Source organism: Panthera tigris, chromosome B4, assembly GCF_018350195.1.
Source record: "Panthera tigris isolate Pti1 chromosome B4, P.tigris_Pti1_mat1.1, whole genome shotgun sequence".
NCBI classification, from domain to species: Eukaryota; Metazoa; Chordata; class Mammalia; order Carnivora; family Felidae; genus Panthera; species Panthera tigris.
Genome location: NC_056666.1, coordinates 15998546 through 16015191, shown reverse-complemented (window position 1 = coordinate 16015191; position 16646 = coordinate 15998546). Strand labels below are relative to the sequence as shown.

The following is a 16646-nucleotide window of genomic DNA, read 5'->3' as shown; positions in this document are numbered from 1 at the left end:
GCTCCAGGCTCTGAGCTGTCAGCACAGAGCCAGATGCGGGGCTCGAAACCATGAACCGTGAGATCATGACCTGAGCCGAAGTCGGTGCTTAACTGAGTGAGCCACCCAAGCGCCCCGAGCATCCAGCTCTTGATTCTAGCTCAGGTCATCATGTCATGGATCATGGGATCAAGCCCCAAATCGGGCTCCTTGCTGACACCACAGAACCTGCTTGGGATTCTCTCTCTCTCTCTCCCTCCCTCCCCCTCTCTGCCCCTTCCACCCCATTCTCTCACTCAAAATAAATACATAAACTTAAAAAAAAAGAAACAAATGCAGAATATCAGGCCCAATCCCAGACCTCCCGACTGAGAATCTGGATTTTAGTAAAATTCCCAGGTGATTCAGAGGCGCATTGCAGCTTCAGGAGTGTTGCTTTAAGAGGCACCCTCAAAAATGACAGTCCCCTCGAGGGCTCCCGCTGAGTCCCGTTTAAGCGAGCTCTCTGTTCCATTTACTGTGCTGAGCATGTTCACGCATTGTCTCTTACAAACTGCATCAGATCTGCAGACGGTATTATCCCCATTTTGCGCACGAAGCCGAAAGCACAGAGGAGTTAAAGAACTTTCTTGGAGCTAAGCGCCTAGCGTGCCACGGCTCTGAACTGTGGTCTGTTTGCCACCAGAGTGTATCTTCTTGATCAGGGTGATCTGTTTATTCAGTTCGGAAATGTCTTCAACACTCTCGTCCGGAGTGTTGGAACATAGTTTTGTTAAAAAGGTAAAATCATGCCTCTCATGTAGATAGGAAAATGAACACCTTTGAGAGATTGTGTTTAACTCATCCGTAAAGAAACTGGTAAGGTGTTACAACCAGTTCAAAGGAACAGACAGATTTATAGATCAGGAATATTGAGACGAATGACCAAATGGAGGCAAACCTAATTTTCCCTCTGTGGGGGAGCGTTGTCTCTCCACTGGACATAATTCATTTGTATGCCTGTTGACAAGAATTATTTTGCATTGCTGTCAGCTAGCTGCAATTTATAGAATTGCAAAATAGCTCTGTTAAAGAAAAAATTATTCATGACACTTGTTAAAGCGGTAAAGCAGACTATAGAGTTCTGTCGGGACAGGTATGGGGGCCACCGCAATGGGGTGTTTAGCGGAGAGAGATTGGGCTCAACTCTGGGGACAACAAGGATATGGGGGAGTTTATAGCTAAGGAGCACATGGGGGCAGGGGTTAGTGGATGAACACTTACTGAAAGGAGGCATCCGGGTAAGGGGGCATTCTGGCTGAACTGGCCTGGCAGGATTCTCCCTGAAGGCAGGCCAGGGTGGTCAGATATCACCTGGGGAACAGTGGGGGATCAGGAATTGGGTTAGATATTCAGCGTGATCACATGTGGAGGGTAAGGGATTCGGGCCAAACTGACTTAGCAGGATTTTTGCTAAAATTGGACTCTGAAGGACATGCCCCAGGACGGGGTCTAGTTGAAAAAGCTCAAGGAACCTGACGACAGTTTGATCAAGGAGAGGGTCTTTTCAGCTCCCATAGGTTCAGATTCGGGGGGGAGGGCAAGTGGTGCTTGCTATAGACCGTGAATAGCCCTCCACTGAAGGTAGATTTCCCCCCTGTTAGTGGAAGTGGCATCGGATAGTGGTTAAGAACACAGAGCGATAGCACGTGGCTTCAAAACTCCAGTTCTAACTAGCACAGTGATTGTAGATATATCCTTTAATCTTACCGTGCTGTTTTCCTCATCTGTAAAATGGACAGAGTGCATACTTTGTATATTCATTTGAGGAATAAGTGAGGTAACATATGTATGAAGTGTTTGAAACGACACCTGGTGCCTAATGTCCATGCAATAGATGTTGCCATCGTCTTTATGCTTCACGAGGAAGGCATAGTGGAATTTTTGCTTCAAGGAGTATAGATATTAGTATTGAAAATATACTCAGTTTGTCCAAGATTTTCAAATTCGAAGCATGTTAAGAAAAAGTCAAACCAGGGGTGCCTGGGTGACTCAGTTGGTTAAGTATCTGACTCTCGGTTTTGGCTCATGTCATGATCTCACAGATTTCTGGGTTCGAGCCCCGCGTCAGACTCTGAGCTGACAGTGTGGAGCCTGCTTGGGATTCTCTCTCTCCCTCTCTGTCTACCACCGCCCCCCCCCCCAACCCCCCCGTCTGTCTCTTTCAAAATAAATAAATAGACTTTTAAAAAAGTCAGAATGATTTTGGCTGTATCGTGCAAGAAGATATTGTTGATGGTGGGTTAAAAAAATACTTAGAAATGCCGCAGTGTGGACGAATCCCACCCGACTCCACACGTGTGAGCTTATCTCCAGTCCCCAAGGATCTCACACTTAAGGACAGTGCAGTGAGACACGAATGCTCCAATGCTTGTCACTTGTCTTCCTTTTGTTCCCAATGTGCTTCTATTTTATTTCATCTCTATTTTGACCCTACTGTTGCCCATCTGGATTTGAAATTTTAATTAATCTCCGGATCAGACTTGTCCTTTTGGTAACTCATCGTTAGTGCTTCCCATCTGCCAGAAAGGACTCACACCTGCGCCTGGCCAGCCTGTTCCCCTCAGGGCAAGCTGTGGGGCGGAAGGGCTGAAATTTACCAGAAGTGGGAGCCTATGAGGTTCATTACTATGGATCTTTCCTTCAACATCATAGCGATGGGCAGCGATATTGTAAATGGTCGAGGGAAAATTTTGTGCTTCATTGGTTAAGTTTGCATTGTTCAGACAACGCACCTCCGAGTTATCTGGTCCTGATCCTTTGGGAGCAGTTTCACAACTCTGTAAGTTATAGTTAACTGAGCAATATGCAAACGATGTCCTACCTGGTAGAGGTCCACTTGATTTCCCCACCCCCTCTCCACTGGTTTTGCCCCCTTTGGACATTCATCTCGATATTCCTGGTCTATAAATGTGTCTGTGCTGTGGATTCTCCTTTGAACTGATTCTCTCCTTATGAATAGAACAAAATCTTTAATGCGTGTTCATTTCACATCTGTATGAGATGTATGACTTTGCATTTTTGAAAGTTATCTTTCAACAGTGGTAGGGGGCCAGAATACACTATGGCTACTGATTTAGTGGGAGAGAGCTACCCAATTAACCTCTGTCAAGGGTGACCAAAGACAGGCAAACATTAAGGTGAAACCAAGTTAGCAAGAGATTGTTTTGCTGAAACCTCCATTTTCAGTTGGCTGCAGTGTTCATGTGGAAAAGAATGGAGTTCTGCGTGGTCATTTTGAGAGCATTTACTGTTATTTTGAATTACGTGACATCCGCCAAAACACAGATTCACGGTTCCTTGAAATTAATATTACAGAAAACAGCCAGCGCTCATTCTGCAAAGTCAGCCTGATAAGTGCATGTTTACCTGTCTGTCCTCCTCACCAGACTCGTTGCTTTAAGGCAGCAAGGACACTGTCTTGTCCACTGTCCTATCTCCGATAGCCACCATTGCCAGTGGCCCAGGCTATGGGCTCCATTGATACATGGCTAACGACTGAACAAAGAGGCAGCCCAGGGTCTGCCCCTCATCTCCGTAAGGCGCCAAGACTTGGTTTGGCCAGTTCCTGTGTGTAAAGGCAGACTTGTGTTAACCAGGCTGCTAGAATAATCAAGCTATGCAGTAGGCTGGGTACTTGGCCTTTGTCTCTCAGGGAAACTATAGGGTGGGGGGGCACATTAATAATTAGAACCTTTGCTTGATGACGTTGAAGTCAGAGCATAGGTGGTCACTGTCACCTCTTACACGTCTCTATAGGGGGGTTTCCGCTGGTGGTCAGGAGACACTCCTGGCTTTATAGCTCCTCTTCCCGGGAGCGGGGAAGGAGCCTGAGAAGTAAATGGGAAGATTCCCATTCATTGGGCTCTTTCCAGTTTTAGGCTGCATTCTCCATCTGTTAAAACATTCTTTCTTCTGAGAGAGTAAAACTGATTAGGCTTTACGCTTTTCATCTAGATAACACCTTCCGGTTTTGCCCCCTTTATGGCCTTCGGACAAAGGATTTGCATGGTCTTGAAAGTCCTTAGTCACCTATGGACATTATTCTTTGGGATATTTTACTTGTCCAGGGGACAATGGCATGATGGCATTCACTGCAAGTGATGCTCAGAAGGTGATGTAAACTCTGTTTTCGAGGTCCTAGTGGTTGCCCACTGAGTACTGGGCACATTATTTTGTAGGGGTTGAATCACTTGTTTTTTTTTTTAAAGAGGTATTTTTTTGCATCCTCAGAGGCTTAATTTTTATCCTCTTGCAGGAACTGTGTGGTCCTTAAGCTTCCTGCTATTTTGTGAAATTTTGCCAGGTGGTTTTGTAAAGTGATCGCTTTCGACTCAAGGCTGACTTAAAGAGACAGAATTTCTAAAAAACAGATCAGCCACGCAGATAACGATGGCAGAAATGCTTGTTTCTGTGTGCGTTTTTTCCCCCCAGTTCTTATTAAAGAGTTTTTTTTCCCTCTGACATATACTGAAGTGATTGAAGATGTGCCTGAAGTCTTGGTTGCCAGAACCAAATAAACAAATTCTATAATTAAATAATACAAGCCATCAGAATCCATAATGTAAGACTTGCAAGGAATGGAGAATTTGTACCGTTTAGCAGGTAGCAAACTGTCGGCAAAAGAGGAGCCCAGAGTCTTTGGGGCTGCGTCCTGGATGGCTCTGTAGGTCCAGTCAAGAAGTGTGGAGCCTGTCCTGAGGTGGCTGGAGGGGGAGGGGGGGTCCCAGACGGACTTAGCCCAGGGAAATGACAGGATCCAATGTGCATGCGTAACACCACCCCCAGGGGGCAGTTAGGATGGAGCAAAGGGGGAGAGAGGTTGGTTGAGGTGTTTGGAGAAAGCAGGCTGGCTGAGGAGAAAAGGCGATTGGAGGGAGTCCTGGGGAATGCTGTCACTGAAGACCAGCCAGTTATGTAAAAGTAACAGGCAGAACAGGAAGAAGAACCCTGAAGAACAGGGGGAGAGGACTGTGATGGGAACCAGGTGCAGCGTGGGGGGTCTGCAGCTGAGATGGCGGGACGTAAAAGAGGACTGAAATAACCCCTGGCTTTGGTGATGCCTCCCCAGAACAGTTTGGCGGATTTGTGGGGAAAGAAAAGTGAATGCAGCGGGGTACAGTTGGAAGGCGAGGCAAGGCATTAGGCAAAGGAGAAGAGCAGAATGAGTTTTGTTTGGTTTTGACCTTGAGATGGCAGAGAATTGAGCCTGAGGAGGAGGAGGGGGCAGTGGGAGGGAAAGGGTGAAGGTTCAATGGAGAGCAAAATGAAGGGGGCGGGTCCAGATCTCAGGGGAGACGGGGAGGGAGGGGATGGCAGGTGGATTATCCTTTTGTGGAGCAGAGAGACTTTTTCCTCTAAGAAGGAGAGTAAGGATGTCTGATCCCTAAAGATCAGTTCACACGTGGCAGCGACATTTTTCTCTGAGATGGGACGCGTGATTGAGAAGTTCAGAGGGCAGAGAACGGTAAATGGGTAGGTAGCCATTGAGGGAAATGGGAAGAGAAGGTAGCTGGCGACATGTAACATTATCATCAAGGTGGAAAAAAGGCTGAACGGATCGGACACCATGCCTTTATCAAGGCACCAACCACCTACCTGTATGATTTTTTTCCCCAGCAGTCCTGAGGGGTCAGGTGCAGCCAGGTAGTATGCCAGGGGCTGTCGTGCTCCATTACTGCAGCTTTGCAAGGTGAAGTGACAGAATGCTAAGGGAGCAGACGACTGAGAGCACTGAAAGGATGCCACGAATGTCACAAATGAGTAGGTAGGCAGTCTCACACAGTGACTCATGAGCAGAGACTGTGATCTCATAATGGAGTGATTAAAGAGGCACTGGCCGGGTAGTTACAGCCATCTCTGCTCTCTGATCTGGGAGGCTGCAAGCGCTGACTTGGTCCAAGGTCTAGTGCCTCTCCAGGAGGATGGCCAGTGTCGTCTCCTCCTCCTCCTCCTCCTCCTCCTCCTCCTCCTCTTCTTCTTCTTCTTCTTCTTTTTTAATTTTTGTTTTAATGTTTATTTTTGACAGAGAGAGAGAGCGAGCGAGTACGAGTGTCTGAGCGGGGTATGGTCAGAGAGAGAGGGAGACACAGAATCCGAAGCAGGCTCCAGGCTCTGAGCTGTCGGCACAGAGCCCAACACGGGGCTCAAACTCATGAACCCAAGATCGTGACCTGAGCCGAAGTGGGACGCTTAACTGACTGAGCCACCCAGGCTCCCCATGCCAGTGTCTCTTCTGTGACTTGTCTTGGGAGCAAGCTGTGTAGCTCAGTAGGTCATAGGTCACCCGATCCTGTCTTTACCTAATTCTGGTAAGAAGTATGTTAGAAGAGCCTTCACCAAAAAATTGAAATAAAATTGAAATTAAAAAAAAAAAGTCTGAGTCAACAGAAATAGAATTCTTATTTTGAGCCCGAAAAAGTCTGGCCCCATGGGTTTTGGTTATTAGAGCTCATCTGGCAGCCCTCCTCATTCCTGTGCTTTTTCTCCCTAGACTCAACTGCTCAGACTATGAACTTGAGTTAGTTTGTGGGAGGGGGGCCCTCCATTGATGTCCTGACTTCTGCCTGCGTAGGAACTTCCGCACAGCAGGCTGTGATATGCTTCACCTCCGTAGCTTCCCTTTTCAAGTTCTCCCTGACACCTGCTGCTTTCAGCTGGGCCGTTCCAACCCGATTGCCGAGAATCCCTTCTGGGTTACATATCAGCCCACACTTGTCTCGTGGCAATCTCTTGCTCCTCCAGGTTGGCTCTGACTCCAGGTCTTTAGAATCCCTACTTGTACCTTGATCATTTTTTTCTCTTTTGACTTGTCTGAGAGATATCCCCAAATCCAGAAGTTAGAGAGGACTCAGACGTCTATCTTCATTGGCGGTGGGGACCAGCTTCTCAAATAGGGTCTGTCTCCGGGTCGTGTCTGCTCTCAAATCAGAACGGCGAAAGTTTCTTCTTTTACTCTCCGAAGAGCAAGGGACTCTTTTGTGGTTTTCCTAAAGCTCTCAGATCCAAGCCACATCTAACTCTTACTTATTCTCACAGCAGAGAGGTCTGACGGGCTAGCCCAACCAGATGATCTCACCTTCTCCCTGGAAGGCCTAATGCTCTCCACATCTCCCAGGATTCCTGGTGTCTCTTAGGGTCTCAGGTATTCAAGCATTTCAAAACATGGCAGTTCTATTGTTAATTTGTATTTCTGTCTTGAATAACAAACATAGTTGAAAACACCACGTGCGAGGAGGAGACTTCTCTAGAGGGCAGCAAAAGGGGCTGTATCGATCAGATGCCTCAGAGAGACAAATGTCTGAAGTTCACAGGTTCTGCCTGTGAGTATCTTAATGCCTTCCTAGGCAGGTTTTAAGGACATTAGATGAAAAGGAAGAAAACTTATGAAGTCTCTGAATGAGAAGAGGACAGGAAAAAAACAGAAAGCAAAGAGAACTAACTCCGGGGACTTCCCTTTCTGTTCCTCTCATGGTGAAGCAGCTTCTAGAGGTGGGAGAAGTTTCTGACCCCTGTGTTCATAACCATGACTGGTTTGGGGAAGGAATACAATGATGCCTTTAGGAGAATACAAAAGGACCATGTATTTAGTGACTTCTGGGTGGGTTTTGAAAAATTTTTCTTTAATGTTTATTTATTTTTGAGAGAGAGCAACAGAGGGCCAACAGGAGAGGGGCAGAGAGAGAGGGAGACACAGAATCGGAAGCAGGCTCCAGGCTCCGAGTTGTCAGCACAGAGCCCGAGGTGGGGCTCGAACTTACGAACTGTGAGATCATGACCTGAGCCGAAGTTGGACGCCTAACCGACTGAGCCGCCCAGGCGCCCCAACTGCTGTGTATTTTTATACACACCCGTGTAAGCCCTTGTCTTAGTCTGTTGAGGCTGCTGTAATGAAATCCTATAGATTGAGTGGCTTATAAGCAACCCAAATGCATGTCTCTGTTCTGGAGACTGGAAGTCTGCGATGGTGGCACCTTCAGATTTGGGGAGGGCTCATTTCCTCAGAGACGGTCTTCCTGTCACTGTAACCTCACGTGGCAGAAGGGGACCGGACTGGGCATGTCAGGCTGATTTTATAAGGGCACTGATTGCATTCATGAGGCTCCCTCCCCCCTCCGTGACCTTCGTCACCTGCCAAGGGGTCAGAATTTCTATATGCGAATTCTGGGGGGACACAGACATTCCCTCTGTAGCATCCCTGTAACTACTCTATTGAGCAAAGATTTTTAAAAAGGAAATGGTCAAACCTGGCCCTACCGATACTACAGACTTTGTTTTTTTGCTATGACTTCCTGTCTGTCTTCACTTTATACCAGATCCTCTCATTTGCTTTCCATCGGTCTGTCTGTGATTTCAGTTGGGCAAAACTGTTCTGACTTTTTATTAACAAAGATCCTCTCCAATTTAAGACAAGTTGGAGGATGCTCAACCCTTATTGGTGCCTCCTGGTCACAGTTCCACAATTCAATATTGCAAAGCCATCATAATTCAAAGCACTGTTGGCTGGGTAATTCGCTTCATTAGCGATGCTGCCTGAATAAAATACACAGCAAATTCGAAATAAACAAATCCTTGGAAGGTACGATGATACAATTGGAAAGCACAGAAGGTCAGGCATGGAGGCAGAGGAGGGAGAAGGAGGAAGGCAGCGGGGGAGGGGGAGAAAAATCGGATCAGGATGAAAAGGGATTCTGTGAGCCTCTAAGTGCTCTGTGGACAGTGTTTTTAGAAAGCATTCTGCACCATACCAGCGAATTGATTATGAGGCTGTCTTGTGTCTATCTTTACCTCCACACCTCCTGCTCCTGCTCCCCTCACTTCCCATATCCAATTTATTCCGAAGTCCTGTCCATCTCACCTCCAGAATAGATCTCAAGTCTGTCAGCTCGTGACTCCCGCTTTGCAATCAGGTTGGGCCCGCGGCTGGCGCTGGCTGGGCTAATGCATTCAGGTGCTGGGTGGGACTTTCCAGCGCTTTCTTCTCCTGCCACTGCAGGTACTGAAGCGGGTTGTGGAAATGAAGGTGCCACAGGACCGGAGCTGTCTGGGTCCGTGCATCACAAGGAGCACAGCTGCCCAGGGTAGCTCGGTGGGCATGCGAGCGATCGAGGGGCAGACCTTGCCGTGTAAAGCTGGGTGTGTTGTGATCACATCACAGTCCACCGTATCCTGACTAGTGACACAAACCGCCCTCCTCTCTCTCCTAACCTGCCCCCCTTTTCGGCAGCCCTATCACCTCTCGTTCCGTTTCTCAGCGAGGCAAACCTCTTAAAACATACATCAGTGTCACATTAGTCTCCTGCTTCCCCTTGTTATTAGGATAGATCTATAACACTCTGGGCTGGCCCCCATTCTGGGGCCTTTGTACCTGCTTTTTCCTCTACCTGGAACCTTCCCCCCACTTCCCAAGGTTCACCCAGCTCACGGAGATTATCCTTTCCATCTCTGTCCTAAGCACCACTGTCTCAGAGGCTCCCTCAGGATGGGGGGGGGGTCTCCTTGTTACACTCCACCGTCGCATCCACTGCTGTTTTAATGATCCCAGTGACAGTTCCTAATTCTGTATTCATTTGTGTGGCTCTTTGTTTGTTCAGTATCTTTCTCCCTGACCCGAAGGCCTGCTGTGTCAGGGAAAGGACCCTTGTCTGTTACAGCTGCCTAAGCATCCTGTGCCTGCCCCTAGCCCATACCAGGTTCTCAGCAAAAATGTTCAGGATGAATAAATAAATGCATTTAATGCTAAGTCAGAACTGTACATGTATTTTGGAAGTCTCAGGAAAGTGATACTGGGTATTTTTTTTGAGGATTTACTGTTTCAGTCATGGTACCAAGGCCTTTACATTATTTTCTATATCATGTATATATCACGACGATAACAGAATGGGGGGGTGGTCAGACTAGAGACGTGGAAGCTGAGGTCTGGTGTGATTAAATAGCACAGGTGTGTTTTCAAGGCTCATGAGGCTGCCCAACTCCATAATCCATTTCCTTCCCTTGATTTTTAATTTGGTTTCTGTCCAACTCCAATTTTCCAAGTTCGTGAAACAATAGCAACAGACCTTTATATCACGGCATTATAAAAATCAAGCGCCAGATTTCCCTTGCTTTCTTTTTGGAGAGACCTACTGATCTCCAGTGTCTGCGTGCTTCCTGCCAGAGACAATGTATTTGAAAAATGTTTATGTCCTATGCAGTCTTAAAACTAGTCAGTCAATAATGTGTTCGTTGTAAATACGAACCACAAAATATGAAAACCTGAAAATATGAAGTCTTCCACAGAGAGTTCATTTCCGTTTGACTTTATAGTGCGAGATTTTTTTTTTTTTTTCTTAATTGAAACCCATCAGAGGTGAAAATACCCATTTCCTTTTCCATGGGGAAATCCATTATGGAATGAAATTCAGGCTTCATTTGGGCGTGCTTTATCAATTAAATCTGCATTTCGTTAACAACATCCTATACCTCTCATTTTAAATCAATCTTTTTAAAATCTCTTTCATGAAACAGCACATATCTGAATGAGAAGTCGCTCCGGCTGACGGAAACATGCAAAAGTCTGCAACACGGCTTTGCGACTTTATCTAGCAAAGTAAAAAGGTAAGTTCTACTTTTCACAATTTAATTGTAAAATCGGTGTTTTGCATTCAACATATTTTACAGCACCTTTGAAACCATTTGGAAAATAAGACTGTGTTCATGCTGTGGCTTGACCTTGGGCTCTGAGAAGCTCTCTCTGGCGAGGAGAGTGGACAGTGCAGACCAGGGTAGCGGGGATTCAATGTATCTGTCCCTGGATCCACGTTCACTAAAACACCATGTAGTTTTACTGGCTAGACTTTTCTAGGCCATCATTGGACCCTATCCTAGCAAAAGGCACATGTATTTGTACTGAATTGCTTATATCCAGAAGGGTAACAGATTTACCCCTCGTCCTAACTGTGGGTCACCTTAAGCTTCCCCCCTGCTTCTAATTCTGTATTTTAGACCATCTTCTTCATACTGGGAAGGTGGATCTAAAAGCTCCAAGCTTCGCGTATGGAAGGGCCCTTGGTGGCCTGAGACTGATGGGGGTGGTATTGCCTTGACTATACCTGGAAGGAGCAGAATCTGACAGTGCTGGGTGAAGGCTGGGCAGGTGGGGTAGGGGGGCCTGTGGTTACACCTGTAATCTTCCTCAGAGGAGCAAAGCTGAGTTGGATGTAGTATTAATGATACTAAAGGGAACCCAGGATCTGTGAGGTAGGTCTCCCTGGAGAGTGGCACATAGACGGTCCCAACTCTTTGGGCAGAAAAGGGAAATGTTTCACAGTGTAAGTGTTCCTGCTGTGTAAGGAACCCCACACATTTTACTTGGAGACCTCAGCTACTATTCTGGGCCAGAGGAACACATCCAGTGCAGGAAGACGGTACCAGGGTGATCACCCTTGACGTCCCGAGCGTCTCTCTTTGTCTGAGCCTCCTGACTGCCTGGATCCTTGAAATTGTTAGCGAGGCCTGATCCTGGGTAAGATCTCTGATTTGAGTTAATCGGGTGTGACCATCCAATCCTGTATGTTAGCTCAGTTAATCACAAAAGGATAGCCCTAATAAAATTTTGGTTTTCTTTTCCTTAAATTCCAACGGATGGGCCTTAAGCTTCCTGGAAAAATCCACTGTGCCTTGTACCTTACATCTGCCACACCTGATCTACTCCTCTCCCTAAGTTTACTCTGTGCCTTTCTTTGCCCTGGAATGTTGACCAATGAGAACTTCATCAATATATTCCTTGCTCCTTTTGTCATCTAGTTTTCTTTGGATTTGACCCAGAGGGGAGCACTAGAAGGAGAACGGAAAGAGGGAGGAAGGAAAAAGATCTTGCTTGGTGGTGTTGCTTTAGGTTAACTACCTCCTTGACCAAAGGAAAGTGCTGCATCTTGAATGAAGGTCGTGACTTTTGTTAGGTGCCTCTTTGTCCCATTCCCTCTGCCTTCATTCTCTTCATTGGACTCTTCAGGAAGAAACTGTTAACAGTCCCCTGGCATCGTACTTGTGTTTCCCTGCATCCAGTCCAAGCCTTTTGAAAAAGTCCCTCTTTAAGCTCTTCTTAAATGACACAATTGAGTGGGCCATCATTTCTGCCAGGACTCTTGCTCACCGAAGATGGGCCAGGAGAAACTCTTAGAAACGCTTCCCTCCTCGCATGATCGATTTATTGAATTTGGGGATGGACTTAAAGTAGCACACGCATCACCGATGGTACAGCGCGTCTCTTTTGGGCATGTTGTAGCTGTTGTTTTGTTCGTTGGGTGTGGGGGTTTACAGGCCTTTTTCTGAAACTTGTCCCACGGATCTCGAATCCCAGACCTGCCGCATGCTCCATGCGTCGGACTTGCGGCACATGTTGAAAAGCTGGTCCGTGCTCTACCCTGTCACGAGCCAGTTGGACTCCTCGTCTGACTCAGCAAGTGAAAGTTGCCATTGACTTTCTTCAGCGTTCTGTCTGACATGAACTGTTTTTGCTCCCCAAAGTGACAAGAGTCCTCAACATAAGGACCATCCATAGTTGTGCGTTGGAGCAAAGCACTTGAGTCAGCATGGGAGAAAATTCTTTAATCGTGGAAGGTGTGTGTTTTTTTTTGTTTTTTTTTTTTAAGGCCAGAATTGAACAACTTTATTACGTGTGTCAACAAGGACGGTTAGCTGCAGTGTGCTAATGAGAATGTCTGTGTGCATGCCCTTATGTTTGCTCTCTCACTTTTCTATTGTTTTGGATTTGGTGCTAAGACCTCTTCTCTGCCATTCTTTAGGGGGATGCATTTCCATTATGCACACAATTTTCGACTAGCTCACATAATTAGCCTGCGCTGGTGTTCTGTTTGGCAAAGGTCTAGAGAGAGCAAGCATGAATTGCCCATTGTTATGAAAGTGTTATTTTGCACACAGGAGACTAATTTTTTTTCAGCTGCATCGTCTATTGTCAGGAATTGTGTGTTCTGCGACTCGGTGTTATTACAGATTTACAGGGGACAATCGGGAAGGCCATTCAATATATAGTGATAAAAAGTAATTTCATTTTCTTAGAAATAATTATTTAGCTCTGTCTTTTGTCATGGTCCGTTAAAGACTTAGAATCTTCTCATTCTTCAGCCAGATTGTCTCTTTCAGTTTGCTAAAATAGAATCTAGGAAGACAGAGTCATAGTGGGAGGGAAATTGCTCTTTTTCTCCTTTGGTCTTCAGTCCAGTTTTAAATAAAAGAAAATTAAACAGTTGCCACTTGGAGGACAGCAGGATGAGAATTGTGTACCACAATTCTTTATTGTCTAAGACTATGAGCTCTGGGGATGTGGCACCATCCCGTTGCCTTGCTGAAGCCAAAGGGTGTGGGTGGTTGTAGCACTCACCTGCTCCCTGGCTGGGGTAGGTGAGTGGGAGTGGTCATGGTAGTCTCCTGCACCTAGCCAAGAGCTGGCACGCACTCACAGACAAGGCGCATCCCACTATTCCCGAAACTCACTGGTGGGCGCACATTGTCAAAACATTTTCCTGCTGCCTTTTTGAAGTCAGCAAGCATGTCCCAACCCCAACACTGGCTGCCCAGTTAAAGCCAGTGGGCATATGCAGTCCACACAGGGAACACCCTTTGACTGCCTGGCCATGGTGGCCAAGGGGGCTGGAGTCCTTAAGCTTCCCAGAAAGGTAACAATTCAGAGGGTACTTACTGGCAGGCCACCACGCCTGGGGCACCACACAGACAGCAGACTGAAAAACAACCGTCATCCTCTGAAAAAGGCCTCCTTCCTCGGCCTGGAGCTTCAGCCTGAGGGACAGGCTTTAGATTCCCCACATATCTGGAGGCTGAGGAAGTGCTTCCAGGGAGGCACTATCTTTGAGCAGCACCCTGGCCTCCCTGCAGCTTGATGAGACCCCCCAGTGAGAAGGTTATATACTCATCCTGAGCCCCGATTTTTGCACTCTTGCCCAGAGGACACCTCTGGATCTCCTGCATGATTGTGACCCCACAGGAGTGTATATATTCACATACTTTAGAAGCTGCTGCCTGAGGGTCTGGCTTCCAGTCAGCCTGAAACTTGGTGCTAAATGGGGTTCCTGCCCTTGGAATGCTCACAGTTCTTGGCACACTCTTAAAAACAGAGACAAATCAAGAATAAATTGTGTGGTTTAGACAATCACAAAGGTGCAAGAGCTAGGGCAAGGTTGAACAAGAAGTTTCATCAACTACCCAAGGCCACTTCTTCAAGACTGTGAGGGGTAACTGCTTCACCTATTACACAGACTCAAACACAGGGTCAGACAACTTGAGGAAACAGAGAAATATGTTCCTACTGAATGAAGAAGGCAGAACCTCAGAAAAAGACCTTCATGATATGCAGATAAATAATCTACCTGATGAAGAATTCAAAGCAATGGCCATCAAGTTGCTCACTGAACTTGGGATGAACACCATGAGAGCGTCAACAAAGAGAATGAAAATGTAAGAAAGTACCAGACAGAAGTCACAGAGCTGAAGAATACGATAACTGAACTGAAAAATACACAAGAGCACCCAGACTGGATAAAATTCACAAGAGCAAAGTCACTGGAGAAAAATACACAAGAGCAACAGACTGGATAAAACGGAAGAACAGATTGGCAAGCTGGAAGACAAAGCAGTGGAATTCACTTAGAGCAGCAAACAGAAAGACTTAAAAAATGAAGATAACTTAAGAGACCTAAGGGACAGCATCCAGTGGAACAGCATTTACATCATGGGGGTCCCAGAAAGAGAAGAGGGAGAGAAAGGAGCAAAATACTTATTTGGAGAAATAATGGCTGAAAAATTTCCTGACCAACCTGGTAAAGGAAAAATACATCCAGGTCTAAGAATCCAGAAAATCCAAAATAAGATGTGTCCAAAGAGATACATACCAAGACACATTATAATTAAAATGTCAGAAAGAGAATATATTAAAAGAAGCAAGAGAAAAGCAAATTGTTATTGACAAGGGAAAACCTGTAACTCCATCAACAGATTTATCAACAGAAAATTTGCCAGGTCAGAAGGGAGTGGCAGGATATATTCAAAGTGCTAAAAGGAAAGAAAAAAACAACAACCGAGAATACTCTACCCAACAATGTTATCATTCAGAATTGAAAGAGAGGTAGAGTTTTCCAGAACCCAGAAGCTAAAGGCCTACTGCTACTAAGGTGGCCTTGCAAGAAATGTTAAAAGGGACTTTTTAAGCTGAAAAGAAATGGCACTACTTAATAACAAGAAAATCTGAAAGTAAAAATCTCACTGGGAGAAGCAAATATATAGTAAAGATAGTGTATTAATCACTTAAAAAACTATTATAAAAGTTAAAAAACATAGTTAAAATCAACTAAAACTCCAATAATTAAAGTCTACATAAAATAAAAAAAAAGTAAAATGTGATCTCAAAAATATAAAATGTGTCAGTGTTGGAAAAAAATGTAGTTTTAGAATGTGTTTAAATTTAAATTGCTATCAACTTAAAATCTATACATAAGATGTTATATACCTAAGGTGATATACATGAATCTAATGGTAATTACAAAGCAAAAATTGTAGTAAATACACAAAAGAAAATGAGAAAGGAATTTAAATCTAACACTAAAGAAAGTCATCAAACCATAGGGGAAGAGAGAGGAGAAGAAAGGAACTAAGAGGAACCACAAAAACAGCCAGAAGACAATGAACAAGATGACACCTTACCAATAATTACTTTAAATGTAAATGGATTAAACTCAGCAGTCAAGAGACATAAGGTGGATGAAGGGATTAAAATAAAAAAAGAGCGCCTGGGTAGCTTAGTCAGGTAAGCATTCAACTTCAACTCAGGTTACGATCCCACAGTTCATGAGTTTGAGCCCCGCATTGGGCTCTGCACTGACAGCTCAGAGCCTGGAGCCTGCTTTGGATTCTGTGTCTCCCTCTCTCTACCCCTCCCCCACTTGTGTGCATTCTCTCTCTCTCTCTCTCTCTCTCTCTCTCTGTCTCTCTCTCTTTCTCAAAAATAAATAAACGTTAAAAAAAAAGTATATAGTGTACTACAAGAGACTCATTTCAGAAGGAAGGACACACACAAACTTAAAGTGAAGGGATGGAAAAAGATATTTCATGCAAATGGAAATTGGAAAGAAATTTGGTATAGCTGTATTCATATCAGACAAAATAGACTTTACAACAAAGACTGTAATAAAAGACAAAAAGGGGCACTATGTAATAACAAAGGGGTCAATCCAACAAGAGGACATAATATTTATAAATATATTTGCACCCAATGTAGAACACCAAAATATATAAAACAAATATTAACAGATCTAAGGGGAGAAATGGACAGTAGTACAATAATAATATGGGACTTTAGTACCCCATTTATATCAATGGGTAGATCATCCAGACAAAATTGATAAGGAAACAGTGGCCTTAAGTGACATGTTAGACCAGATGAATTAAATACATATATACAGGACATTCATCCCAAAACAGCAAAAGATACATTCTTGTCAGGTGCACATGGAACATACTCCAGGATAGATTCCATGTTAGGACACAAAACAATAAAGAAGATTGAAATACTGTCAAGCATCTTTTCTGACCACAATGGTCTGAAGCTAGAGATCAGT

At 45.1% G+C, this 16646-nt stretch overlaps 1 protein-coding gene across 1 annotated transcript in view; it reads left to right on the top strand.

Annotated features, from left to right (window-relative positions):
• ST8SIA6 (ST8 alpha-N-acetyl-neuraminide alpha-2,8-sialyltransferase 6) overlaps positions 1-16646 on the top strand; it is a 150060-nt gene that overhangs the window by 52324 nt on the left and 81090 nt on the right. The window contains exon 3 of the mRNA XM_042991171.1: positions 10525-10614. Coding sequence (XP_042847105.1) covers positions 10525-10614 — 90 coding nt within the window. The remainder of the gene's footprint in view (positions 1-10524; positions 10615-16646) is intronic.